The following is a 14,193-nucleotide window of genomic DNA, read 5'->3' on the forward strand; positions in this document are numbered from 1 at the left end:
AAAATTAAATGTAAAAATATCTGATGCAGTTTTCCTAATCTTTTAAAATATATGTCCCATCTTTGTAAATATAAAAGGTGATACATCCATCACTTAGGAAATTCTAATATGCCCACATGGATGGCATGATAGAGGCTAAGAATTGTTTTATCTTCTACATATCCTTATAAGCCTAAACTATGTTAAGCTTTACTCTCTGAAGTCTGCATTGAGGAAAATAATAGAGCTATTAGAGAGGTAGATTCCCAACATATCTTAATAACCTCAGGCTGTCCCCATGACTTCTACTTCACATACAAGGTCAACAGTATTAATTCTTACTTCGTAACTTACTTTGAGGGATTTTAGCTTTTTAGTTTTATTCCTACATAAAAATTAAAATTGTTGCCATCTTTATATAAGACATTTAAATATTTAACATATGGAGAAAGGATAGTCAAACAACTAAAACTTATGTATCTAAATTAAGTAAAAATATTTTAAAATGTGTAAATAATCATTTAAATAAATACAAAAATCTATGTATACCCAGAAATAAATAACACTAATAGCGCACACTAGTCAAAATGCTGAAAAATACTCACCGCAACGTCAAAGTATAATCCCCCTGCATTTTTGTTGAGGCATCTCTGACCAAGAACGTACCATCTGGCATATCCCGTAACTTGTCATTAACCTCCTCCCTGAAAAATAGAATTATAGGAAAAAATGAAAAAAAAATGTAATCATCAATTGTCCTCTTCACATATTATTACTAAAGCTAGTTGGGAGAGGAGTATGTCTAAGGTCATAGAATAATGGGGGCCTTCAGAGGTCATTTAATTCCTCCCCCTAGATATGATCTTTCTGTTTTGATTTTCAGTATTATGCAATCTAAGGGAGGTCTATTTGCTTTTTAAACTCTTCCCGATTTCAACCATCTGTAGGGGATAGTATTTCCATTAAGCCTTTAGGGCTTCCTTAGGCAGGTCTGAACTTGCAGGGTTTCAGGAAAAACCAGCAGCTGTTTAGAAAGAAGGTTGTGTTTAAGCAACACTGGCAGCTGTGTCTGACCAGAGGCAGGGAAATTCACTAAGTTCACAACCTTTCAATATAATCTTCTCCAATATGAATTTATAGTGATGATAAATTCCTCCTGCAGAGTTGGTTTAGGCCTTTAAGAAAAAACACTAGAACACTCAGGATATGGCAGGGCACAGAAGACTCTTGAGTTACAGACCCACAAGGTCTTAGAATATAAATTTAAACAGTTGCACAATTATAAACAAATATTTTCTGATCTATTTTAATATAAAATATATTAGGTCTCCTTCAAAAAATTAAACATAGAATTACCATATGACTTAGAAATTCCACTTCAGGGTATGTACCCCAAAGAACTAAAAGCAGGGACTGGAGGGGCACCTGGGTGGCTCAGTCAGCTAAGCAGCCAACTCCTGATTTCAGCTCAGGTCACGATCTCAGGGTTGTGAGATTAAGCCTCATATGGGCTCCACGTTGGGCAGAGGGCCTACTTACGATTCTCTCTCTCCTTCTGCCCCTCCCCCCCTTTAAAAAATAATAAAGAAATAAAAATTAAAAAAAAAACAAAAGGGACTTGAAGAAACATTTATACACCAATGTTCATGGCAGCATTATTTGTAATAGCCAAAAGCTGTAAACAATCCAGATGTTCAAAGCCAAATGTCCAGATGAATGAAAAAATAAAAATTTGGTATATACACATAATGGAACATTATTCAACCTTAAAAAGGAAGGAAATTCTGATACATGCTATAACAACAATGAACCTTGAAGACATTGTGCTAAGTGAAATATGTCAGTCACAAAAGGATAAATACTGTACGATTCCACTTATGTGAGGTACCTAGAGTAGTCAAATTCATAGAAACAGAAAGTAGGATGGTGGTTTCCCAGGGTTGGGAATAATAGGCAGAAAAGGCAGTTAGTGAGTACAAAGTTTCGCTTTGGGGGAAGATGAAATAGTTCCAGAGACAGATGATGGTGATGGTTGAACAATAGTGTGAATGTACTTAATGCCACTGAACTGCACATTTAAAGATGGTTAAAATGGTAACAAAAAAAAATGAGTGCCACTTTGGTAGCTGAAGAGAACAAACAAAAGAAAGATAAATACAAGCATACTGAAGAATACACCATCAACCTTGAACCCAATCTGACAGAAATGGATAGGTCTTTTTAAAAAAAAACTCAAGAAAAACAAGAAATTTGAATATTCAAATTCAATATATATGTACTTTTTCCCTGCTCTAGGTTCAACATTTCCAAAAAATCACATTTTACCTAAGAAGCATTTTACTGCTCTACAGTCCCATTTCTCAAAATGAGGGATGTGAAGAGTGCATCAAAACCACCTGAGGAGGCTGTAAAATGTAGATTCCTGGGCCACACCCCAACTGATTCTTATGCATGCAAAGATTGTGGAACTGTTGCCTTAGACAGAAAGGTAAAGAAAATTAAGTACCTATAACTATCTTTTATAGAAAAACACATGTAGCTATCCTAAATCTTTTCAGTTTCATCATTCAGAGATCAATCCTTAATATAGTATTAAAAGTAATAATCACACCTGTAATTTAAAGATATTCTTGACAATTTCTTGTGGAAGGACAGCATTTAGAAACTTCTGAAGTGTTCTCAGAATTTTTAAAATGGTAATCTTTAAATGACAACTAGTAGGACATGAAAATGTTTTATTTTTAACTTCTCAAAACTGATTTGTTTCTAAACTGCAGTGAATTATAGTAGTATTCCAGTTACCTTGAAATATCCCCCCAGTACCATTCTGCATCCTGAAGAGAAACAGAACTGTCCTTCATTCCATTTGTAACAGCTGAAGTCATTGGCTTAGGTGGCTTTGGTGGAAGAGCTAGAAGAAAAATGAATATTATTCGGTAGCTATAAATTACTATTTGTTTCTAATTTCCTCAGTCAGGAACAGCTCATTAACCAATGTACATTAAGATTTAAATAATCATAAATTGTTATTTTATGTTAAACATTAGCCAAAGAAGGAATCCTTCTAGAACTCTACCAGTAACTGCCTAAAAGGTGAAGTTTTCAAGCTACTTGGGGTTTTTCCCTTCTTATAAAGTACTAACTTCTAATTCATCTCTCAAAAGACTTTGTCTCTCAAAAGACAACGGGACACCCTTTAACAAATAATTCAGTCCAAAAGCCATTAAGTGAGAGTGGTCATGATGGCCAAGAGTTGGTTGTCAGAGCCCAAAGCAGGTGAAGGAGGATTATGTCCATATAGGAAGGCAGCAACACAGCACAGGATCTCAGAGCTGGAGGAGGGTGAGGAGGAGAGCCTCACCAGTGCAGCCTAGCATGAGATGCTAAAGCTGAATGAAGGAAGAAGTGCAGTGGCGTAGGGCCCGGATGGCCCAGAATAGTGGAGACCAAGCCAATGAGGACACAATTCTCAGAAGAGGGCATACCAATATAATGGGACAAAGTCAGATAAGGGTGAAGAGTTTCTACTTGGGGGAGGGGAGGCTGGGAGGTGTCGAGGGAATGCAGCAATGACTATAAGAGATGGGGTACATACAGAGTGATAGATCAAATAAATACAACTATTAAAAATAACAGGAACCAAGTATCTCATAGTCTAAAAAGGAAGTTACAAATATGGAAAGGTGAAAAAAACAGAAGGATCCCTCTAGTTTGAACTGGAATTACAGCTATTGATATGAACTCATGAAATTTAATAGAAAGAGAGATGCAAATGTCTATACACATAGGTAATAAAACTATTCCCTCTGTCCCTTGAGAGGTCCTACGATCAGCAGCATCCCCAGTAAGCATAACTAGTACCCAGATCTTAGTTTTTAATGCTATTCTCTACTAAAAAGAACCAGGGCTCTTTGAAGAAAAGCAGATTCCAAGGCTGAGGTAGAGCTGGGCTACAGCTGGGGTAGAGCAAGAGCCAAATGAACCTCGAACATCATGTTATATCAAAAAGTAAAAAGCAAGTGCTCGAAGAATAAGGGGCCATCACAAAAGAATAAAGAAGCCACCTTGAAGGGGCTTCCACTATCAAATATGGAACAACTCAAGCATTGATACAAATGATAGTAAGGTAATATAAGCCATCAAACAAAATAAGAATCCATGTGCCCATTCAGACGTAAATGAATAAATGAAAAACCAAAAGATTAACAGGGATGATTTATATAATCTCAAAGGGCTTTCCCACAAAATGCTTATTAGTCACAAAAGTAAAAAGACAAATAATAATAGTGGAGAAGCCTGACAAACACTACCTTTATCAAGTAATCAATCAAGTTAATACCACCAGTAATGATAAAATCTTGGGGCCCCAACAGGATGCACTGGGAAGGACATTAATATCACTTCTGGGATATTCCTGCCAAATACGTATAAACTGAATTTAATCATGAGAAAACATCAGACAAATCACAATTTAGAGACATTCTACAAAAAAAAAACAAACAAAAACAAAAAAAAACAAAACAAAACAAAACAAAAACTGGCCGGAATCATTCCAGATTTAAAAAGACTAGAGAAGCATGACAAATGAGATGTGTAATTCTGGACTAAATCCTTTTTGTTATAAAGGATATTACTGGAACAAGAATGAAACTTGAATGGAAGCTGAGGATAAGATTGGTACTGTAATGTATCAACATTAATTATCTGCTTTTGTGTCACAATTATATAGGAAAATGTTCTTATTGGTGGGAAATACACAAAAATGTGATCATTGCAGGGTATCATGTCAGCAACTTACTCTCAATAGTTCAAGAAAATAAGTTATTAGTACTGTACTTGCAACTTTTCTGTAAGTTTGAGATGGTTTCTACATTTTTTAAATTAACAAAAAAGACAATATGGGGGGGAAGGGGAACAATGTGATTATGTTCTTCAAAACAGAAACTCTTTACTGTCAAATGTTTTTAACAAGGATGTCAAAAAATTCAATGATGAAAAAAATAGTCTTTTTAATAAATGGTGCTAGGACAACTGGTTACCCCACATTCAAAAGAATACAGTCAGACCCCTGCATCACACTGCAAGAATTAACTCAAAATGGATCAAAAACCTATATGTAAAAGCTAAAACGATAAACGTTTTTTTAAAAAAGATCTTATTTATTTGGCAGAAAGAGAGAGAGAGAGCACAAGCAGGGGGAGCGGCAGGCAGAGGGAGAAGCAGGCTCCTTCCCAAGCCAGGAGCCCAATGCAGGACTTGATTACACAACCCTGGAATCACGACCTGAGCCAAAGGCAGACATTTAACCGACTGAGCCACCCAGGCAGCCCAAAACTGTAAAACTTTTTAAAGAGAACAGGCTTGAATCTTCATAACTTTGGACTAGGCACTGGTTTCTTAGATAGGAACCAAAAGCACAAAGCAAAGGGAAAAAAAAATAAACAGATAAATTGGACTTGATCAAAATTCAAAATGTTTGTGCTTCAAATGACATCATCAAGAAAGTGCAAAGACAACAGAGAGTATGGCAGAAAATCTTTGTAAATCATATATCTAATAAAGTTGTATCTAGAGTAAAGAAGTCTTACAACTTAATAAAAAGACAAATAACTGAATTAAAAATGAGCACAGGATCTGAATAGACATTTCTCCAAAGAAGATATACAAATGGCCAACAAGTACATGAAAAGATAATATCAGCCCTCGAGGAAATGAAAATCAAAATCACAGTAAGATACCACTCCAGGGGCGCCTGGGTGGCTCAGTCAGCTGAGCATCCAACTCTTGATTTCAGCTCAGGTCGTGATCTCAGTGTCATGGGATCCATCACCTGTGGTGCTCTAGGCTCAGCGTGAGGTCTGCTTGGGATTCTCTCTCCCTCCCCTCTGCCCCTCCCCTTGCTTGCTAGAGCTCTCTCCCTCTCTCCTTCTCTGTCAAATAAATAATAATATTTATTAATTCATTAATAATTAAATTATTTTATTATTTATTAATTAATTGATATTTATTTATTAATAAATAATAAATAAAATCTTAACAAAAAAGATACCACTTCACACCCATTAGGATGACTATACAGTTAACCCTTTGATAACAGGGGTTTGAACTGCATGCATGGGTCCTTCTATACACAGATTTTTTTTTTTTCCAATAAATATGTTAGAAAATTTCTTGGAGATTTGCAACAGTTTGAAAAACCTTGCAGACAAAGCACATAGCCTAGAAATATCAAAAAGCTTAAGAAAAAGTTAAGTATATCATGAATGCATAAAATGTATATATATACTAGTCTGTTTTATCATTTACTACCATAAAATATACACAAATTATAAGTTAAAATTTATCAAAATTTTATGCAAACACATACAGACTATACATGGCCCCATTTGCAGCTGAGAGAATTCTAAACAAAGGTAAAGATACAGTATTAAATCATAACTGCATAAAATTAACTGTAGTACATCCTGTACTACTCTAATAATTTTGTAGCCATCTCCTGTTGTTATTGCAGTGAGATCAAGCGTTATGAGCATCAGCTTAAAACGCCCTGTGTCACTAATCATCTCTGCATGAACAGTTCATCTCTCTGTGAATTATATATTGCCGTAAAAAGTAATCTCCCATTGTTCTTGCACCTAGAATAACACCAGAGGACCCATACAAAGTGCCACTAGTGATGCTGAAAGCTCCCAAGAAGCAAAGAAAAATCATGACATTACAAGAAAAAGTTGAATTGCTTGACTGAGGTCTGCAGTTGCCCACCAGTCTAAGGACCACTGGTTCAAAAAAAAAAAAAGGGGGGGGGGGGAATTTGAGAAGCCATCCCTGCAGCTATGCCAGTAGATGCAAAAACCTTGCACTTTTTAGGAGATACCTTTTTATCCTGTATTGATAATGCAGCCTTTATGTGGGTGCAGGATTGCTGTAAGGTACCTATAGACTCTAATATTATTCAGGAAAAAGCTAAGTCATTATAGGACAACTTAAAGCAAAAGGAAGGTGAAAGAGCTAAAACTGGAGAATTTAACCAGCAAAGGGTAGTTTGGTAATTTTAGAAAGAGGCTTTAAAAATGTCAAGATAATAGCAGAAGCAGCTTCTGCCAACCAAGAGGCAGCGGACAAGTTCCCAGAGGCCATTAAGAAAATCATGAAGGAGAAAGGATGTCTGCCTGAACAGGTTTTTAATGCAGACAAAAGTGCCCTTTTCTGGGAAAAAATGCCACAAAGGACATTCATTAGTAAGAAAGAGAAGCAAGCACCAGGATTTAAGACAGGAAGGGATTTAAAAAGAAAAAAAAAAAAAAAAAAAAGACAGGAAGGGATAGGCTAACTCTACCATTTTGCACAAATGCAGTTGGGTTTATGATCAGAACTGCCCTTATCTATAAAGTTGCTAACCCCTGAGCCTTGAAGAGAAAAAATAAACACCAGCTGCCAGTCTTTTGGTTATACAACAAGGCCTAGACAACGAGAACCATTTTTCTGGATTAGTTCCATTGATGCTTTTTGTCCCTGAAGCCAGGAAGTACCTTGACAGTAAAGGACTGCCTTTTAAAGTTCTTTTGATATCAGACAATGTCCCTCGCCACCCAGAACCCCACAAATTCAATACCAAAAGTGTTAAAATGACCCATTTGCCCCCAAACACATCTCTAAATCAGCCTTTAGATCAGGGAGTCATAAGGACCTTTAGGGCTCATCATGTACAGTACTCTTTGGAAAGGATTATCAGCACTCGGGAAGAGAACCTTGATAGAGAGAACATCATGGAAGTCTAGAAGGATCACATGCCATCACTGTTACACAAAAAGCCGTGAAAGCCATCAAGCCTGAAACAATAAATTCCTGCTGGAGAAAATAGTGTCCAGATGTTATACATGATTTCACAGTATTTACAACGGAGTTAATCAAAAAAATCATGAAAGAGACTGTGGATATGGAAGAAAAAGAAGAAGAAAAAGGTGGCGAGTAAAGGGTTTTAAGAACTTGGAGAAATTCAAGAGCTAAGTGACACATCACAGGAATTAACAGAAGACAACATGATGGAGATGAGTGCTACTGAACCGGTGTCAGATGACAAGAAGGTGAAGAAGCAGTTCCAGAAAACAAGCTGACATTAGACAATCTGGCAGAAGTGTTCTAAATATTCAAAACTGCTTTTGACTTCATATAGGAATTTTCTTTTCTCTATCTTGCCTTCATTTGTATGATACAAGCACTGAAATGGTAGAAGGATTGGTACTGTATAGAACATTTTTTTAGAAAAATGAAAAAGCAAAAATGTCAGAGAAATTATTACATATTTCCATAACATTACATCAAGTGTGCCTGCCTCTCCTGCCTCCCCTCCTACCTCCTCCTCCTCTTCTGCCTATGCCACCCTAAGACAGCAAGACCAACTCTTCCTCCTCCTCTTCAACCGACTCAACATGAAGACAACATGGATGAAGATCTTATGATGATCAAATTCCACTTAACAGCAAATAATCATCATACTGAACTATATGTACATACTGTAGATAATAAATTTATCTGTTATCCATGTATCTTGATATGAAAATCTAATAACTATATAGCAAGAACTGCATGAAACGTTTTTGTCATCATCATCATTGCCAATCATATTGATGCTTCATTATCAATGCATGAATTGTTGTATCTGCAAATACATATGAATTTTTTCACATTATCTTCTCATTTTTGATGTCTGCTGTTAGTAATATGTATAACATCTCACAGTGTTTTGTATCATATCACATTGATGCAGGTATTGAAAGATGATTTTGTAAACAGACAACATAAACTTACATAATCAATAAATACAGCACTGAAAATTATTTTCTCTTATGATTTTCTTAACTAACATTTTCTTTTCTCTATCTTGCCTTATGGTAAGAATACAGTATATAAATACATACAACATGCAAAAATGTATTAAACAACTGTTTCTGTTATCAGTAAGGCTTCTGGTCAATAATAAGCTATTAGTAGGTAAGTTTTTGGGAAGTAAAAATTTATACAGATTTTGGACTACACGGGGATTGGTGTTTCTAACTCTCACATTAGTCAAAGATAAACTGTAATCAAAAAGACAAGTGTTGATAAGAATGTGGAGAAACTGGAACTCTCATACACTGCTGATGGAAATATAAAATGATACAACTGTACAGTTTAGCAGTTCCTCAAAAGGTTAAACCTAGTCATCACATTACCCAGCAATTTCAATCCTAGTTATGTATTCAAGAGAACTGGAACATACGCCCATAAAAAAAACTTGTGTATGATGTTTATAATAGCATTGTTTGTAATAGCCAGAAAGTGGAAACAACCCAATATCCATCAACAGATGAATGGGTAAATAAAATGTGGTATATACAGGGGAATATTATTTAGTGGTAAAAAGGAATGAAATATTCTATAAAATATATGAACCATGAAATCATTTAGGTTAAGTGAAAAGCCAGGTACAAAAGTCCACATTAGATTATTCCACTATCCAGAACAGGCAAATTTACAGAGACAAAAAGTAAATTAATGGTTGCCCATGACTCGTGGTGGGATTAAAGAGGAAAAGGGAAGGACAGCTAATGTGTGCAGAGTAGGGTAATGAAAATGTTACCAAGTTGTCTGTGGTGATGGTTCCAAAACTCTGTGAATATACTAAAACCTACTGAATTATACACTTTAAGTGGGTGAATTATTATGCTATGTGAATTTTATCTCACTGCTATTTTTAAAAAAGCTGTTACCTTTAAAAAAAAAAACAAAACCCATCAGGCTACCAAAATTACTAGATGGGGTAAGACCTTGCTATAATCCATACTTTTTTCCTAAATGCTACTTATACCTATCTTGTTTGGAAAGGACTTGATGTGGCTTATAAAAGTAGCTAGAGTTGGACCTATAATTTTGCAAAATTTTAAATTCTTCTACTTATCCATTTATAAAGATTAACGGTTTAAACTTACAATGTATAAAGCATTTTGCTAGAGCTATGAAAGGTACAAGGACAAGGTGTTTCCAGCATTCAAAAGAACAAACCTACATGAACAACATATAGAAACACTTAACCATAACACTCAGCAGAACGAAGTAAATATTACAGTAAAGGTAAAAACAAAGTCTAATGGAAACCCAGCAAAAGGAGCAATTGATCCCCTCCTGCGGAAACTTCAATGCAAATGCTCAACTGCTCAAACCTAATCCTTAGTGAGCTGAGTGCCATGACCAGCAGGGCCCAACATTGTTTTCCAACTTTTTAGAAAAACTTTAAAAAATTCACTTTGGTATTTTTTTTTAAAGATTTTATTTACTTATTTGAGAGAACAAGAGAGCATAGGCAGGAGGAGCAGCAGAAAGAGAGGGAGAAGCAGGTTCTCTGCTGAGCAGGGAGCCCAATGTGGGCTTGATCCCAGGACCCTGAGATCATGACCTGAGCTGAAGGCAGGCGCTTAACCGACTGAGCCACCCAGGGGCCACTTTGGTATTTTTTAATTAAAGAGAGTATTCAGGGGCTAAAGCACTGTAAAAAGATTATTTCTTTAGTTGTAATCTATAAATAATTTATAAACAGTGAAGTATCTTATCAAAGTTAAATGTACTGAAGTTGATAACTATGGTATATTGTGGAATATAAAGGAACATTCCTATTCTTAGGAAATATATATTATGGTATTTAGGGGTTAAGGACCAGGATGATTGTAACTTAAATAGTTGAGAAAAGAGCAGTATGACTTTATACATGTAGAACATGAATTATAAAACAAACTGAATAAAATGTTAACAAGTGAAACTGATTATGTTCTTTGTATTCTTATTTTTGAAGCTTTTCTGTAAGCTTGAAATTATTTCTACATAAAATATTTAATTTTAAAAAGTTAAGAATCAGAGTGAGGTACTTATTAAAACCAGGGAGGAATGGCAGATCTCAGCTCTTATAGCCTATGCTGGGGTTTGACTTTATAAAGGATGGCTTTAAATTTAAAAAATGGAAGAAGAAAAAAGGCTAAAACAACATTTGAATGTATGTCTCCAGTCTGTGCTAGAGGGAGAAGGGGCACACCCAAATATATAGGCAGTCAGAGAGACTTCAAGCCTTTTGATTCTGAGTACCACAAAACCAGGAGCCAGCTATATATCCCTCATTTTAGGGTGAAGTTTTAACCAGGTGAAGTTTTGACCAAAGCCTTTCTTAATTCTGTAACCCAAACATATAGCACAGTGGCCGGTACACAGTACACACAATAAATGTGTTCATTCAACAGTGGCTGACCTACTTATTCTAGGCCTTTGTCTCCTCCATCCATAAAATAGGGCTAAAGTAGTTTCCTCCATCCATAAAATAGGGCTAAATCCTCTTAAGGTGATTAAATGAGTCAATATATGTAAACTTAGAACAGTGTGTGACACACAGCGATCAATGAGTATTAGCTGTTAGACACAGGTGCTAGGCCAGATGCCAAAGATAATGACAAGACAGACAAGTGGGCATTTTTTTATTAAAGATTTTACTTATTGGGTGCCTGGGTGGCTCAGTTGGTTAAGCGACTGCCTTCAGCTCAGGTCATGATCCTGGAGTCCCGGGATCGAGTCCCGCATCAGGCTCCCAGCTCCATGGGGAGTCTGCTTCTCCCTCTGACCTTCTCCTCGCTCATGCTCTCTCTCACTGTCTCTCTCTTCTCTCAAATAAATAAATAAAATGTTTAAAAAAAAAAAAAAGATTTTACTTATTGGGCACCTGGGTGGCTCAGTTGGTAAAGTAACTGCCTTTGGCTCAGGTCATGATCCTTAAGTCCCGGGATTGAGTCCCCCATCAGGCCCCCAGCTGCACAGGGAGTCTGCTTCTCCTTCTGACCTCCCCTTTCATGCTCTCTCTGTATCTCTCTCATATAAATAAATAAAATCTTTTTTTTTAAGATTTTATTTTTATTTATTTGACAGAGAAATCACAAGTAGGCAGAGAGAGAGAGGGAAGCAGGCTCCCTGCTGAGCAGGGAGCCCAATGTGGGGCTTGATCCCAGGACCCTGAGATCATGACCTGAGCCAAAGGCAGACTTAACCCACTGAGCCACCCAGGTGCCCCAATAAAATCTTTTTTTTTTTTTTTAAGATTTTATTTATTTGAGAGAGGGAGAATGAAAGTGCACGAAAGTGGGGAGAGTCAGAGGGAGAAGGAGACATCCTGCTGAACTGGGAGCCCTACGCAGGACTTGATTCCAGGACTCCAGGATCATGATCTGAGCTGAAGACAGTCGCTTCACCAACTGAGCCACCCAGGCGCCCCTGGTGGGCAATTTAAAAAAGTAAAACATATAATTACTGTGCTATGGTTAAACACAGTACAAGTATTTTTAAAGTGTATCTTAAAGGGTAAATATTATAGTATATGATTTAGATCTCAATTTTTTAAAAAAAGAGTGATGGGGGGCCTTGGGTGGTACAATCAGCTGGGCATCCACTCTTGGTCTCAGCTCATACCGTGATCTCAGGATTCTGAGATTGAGCCCAACATCAGGCTCCGCAAGAGTCTGCTTGACATTCACTCTCTCCCTCTGCCTCTCCTGCCCACTCGCTCAAATAAATATTTAAGAAGAAAAAAGGAGGCAGACACAGAAAAAAATAAGATGCCATGGAGCACAAAATAAGGGCACTGCATCTAGAGAGAATCAAGGAAGAAAAGATGGTGTCCTACACTAAAGGAACAGCATGTCTATCTTAAAAAAAAAAAAAAAAAAAAAGTCCAAGAGAGAATTTAAAGAAATCCCTGAAACATGGAGAGTACAAGGTCGAGAGAGTGGAAGTTCATTTTAGTCACCTGTCATCTCCTGTGTTCTTACCCCAGTGTAGCTGCCTCCCCTACTAAACCATCTCTTCATTGCTCATCATTCCATTATGTCTTCTGGGCTTTCCTCCTTGATCATTCTCCCTACATTGTAATTAAAGTATTTTATTATTTCAGTATGTTCCCAGGAAGTGTTTTTTTCCCCACTTCCTAGCCTGCTCTGAAGTTTGGCTTTTCCTGAAGAACACTACTAATCTTGCAGCCCTTGCTCTTAGAAGGTTGCTCATTTTCCCACACCTCATATACTCTGGGCCTCTGTTCTTCCTTAGCTCTCAATTTTCCTAGAAGGCCCTTTCTTCCTTTATCCACACCTTAAAACTGATTATTTCCTTGACCCACTTTTTACTCTATACTTGCATCTACTCCCATAGCTTCAAATAATATCTATACTCTGATCCCAAAACAGTATTTCTAATAAGAAAGTCTTTTCTAAATATCTGAGTGTCCAACAGAAGACACCTAATATGCATCAAGCGCTGTACCAGGCATAGTGAATTAGACCAGTGCTTCTCACATTTACTTACAATAAATTACAAATAACCCAGGGATCTTATAAAAATATAGAATATTGTTGGCTAAGTATGGAATGAGGCCTGGAATTCTGCATTTCGAACAAGCTCCCAGGTGATACCAATGCTGTTGGTCCAAACTTTGAGTAGCAAGAAGTAGATACATGTCTCTCTTTGAAAATCTTCTATGGGATAGGAAAAAAAAAATTAGGCAAGTAGATTACAAGAGCCAAAATACAGTTGATTTAAAACATGTGGTTCTTGGGGCGCCTGGGTGGCTCAGTGGGTTAAAGCCTCTGCCTTCGGCTCAGGTCGTGATCCCAGGGTCCTGGGATGGAGCCCCGCATCGGGCTCTCTGCTCAGCGGGGAGCCTGTTTCCTCCTCTCTCTCTCTGCCTGCCTCTCTGACTACTTTGTAATCTCTGTCTATCAAATAAATAAAATCTTAAAAAAAAAAACATGTGGTTCTTTACTACCTCTAAAATCTCTCCAAATTGGCAATAAAAAATATTTTTAACGGTATAAACAAAAAATAGCAAAGAGATGAAGAGAGCAAACAACAGCAGATGATAGCAACGAAACTTTAATACAGAAAAAGCAAATAGATGAATTTTACTTGGTAGGCTGCAAAAACTGAAACCTAAGCCTGAAACGATAAAGTCTAATAAAAAAAAAAATCTAATTCACACCACTGTGTTCTGGGAAGCCAGAAATTGATGGCACAACACATCTCTGAAAGGAAGACTGAGTGCTGGGACCATAAGCTGAAGAACTGGCTGACAAGTCTACAGAAAGAGCAGTTAGATCCCTAGTTCTCCACCCCAACCCCCAAGCAACCAGTCAACTACCCCTCCTCCACACCAAA

General features: G+C 36.9%; 1 protein-coding gene across 5 annotated transcripts in view; it reads right to left on the reverse strand.

Annotated features, from left to right (window-relative positions):
• LOC111143470 (phosphoinositide-3-kinase regulatory subunit 3) overlaps positions 1-14,193 on the reverse strand; it is a 163,215-nt gene that overhangs the window by 44,948 nt on the left and 104,074 nt on the right. For all 5 annotated transcript variants that reach the window (XM_022497240.1, XM_022497238.1, XM_022497241.1 and 2 more), the window contains exons 2-3: positions 2,782-2,890; positions 585-683 (exon numbers count right to left, since the gene is read on the reverse strand). In XM_022497240.1, coding sequence (XP_022352948.1) covers positions 585-683; positions 2,782-2,890 — 208 coding nt within the window. The remainder of the gene's footprint in view (positions 1-584; positions 684-2,781; positions 2,891-14,193) is intronic.

The sequence above is a fragment of the Enhydra lutris genome, unplaced genomic scaffold (assembly GCF_002288905.1).
Source record: "Enhydra lutris kenyoni isolate GAN:26980312 unplaced genomic scaffold, ASM228890v2 scaffoldscaffold9, whole genome shotgun sequence".
Classification (NCBI taxonomy): domain Eukaryota; kingdom Metazoa; phylum Chordata; class Mammalia; order Carnivora; family Mustelidae; genus Enhydra; species Enhydra lutris.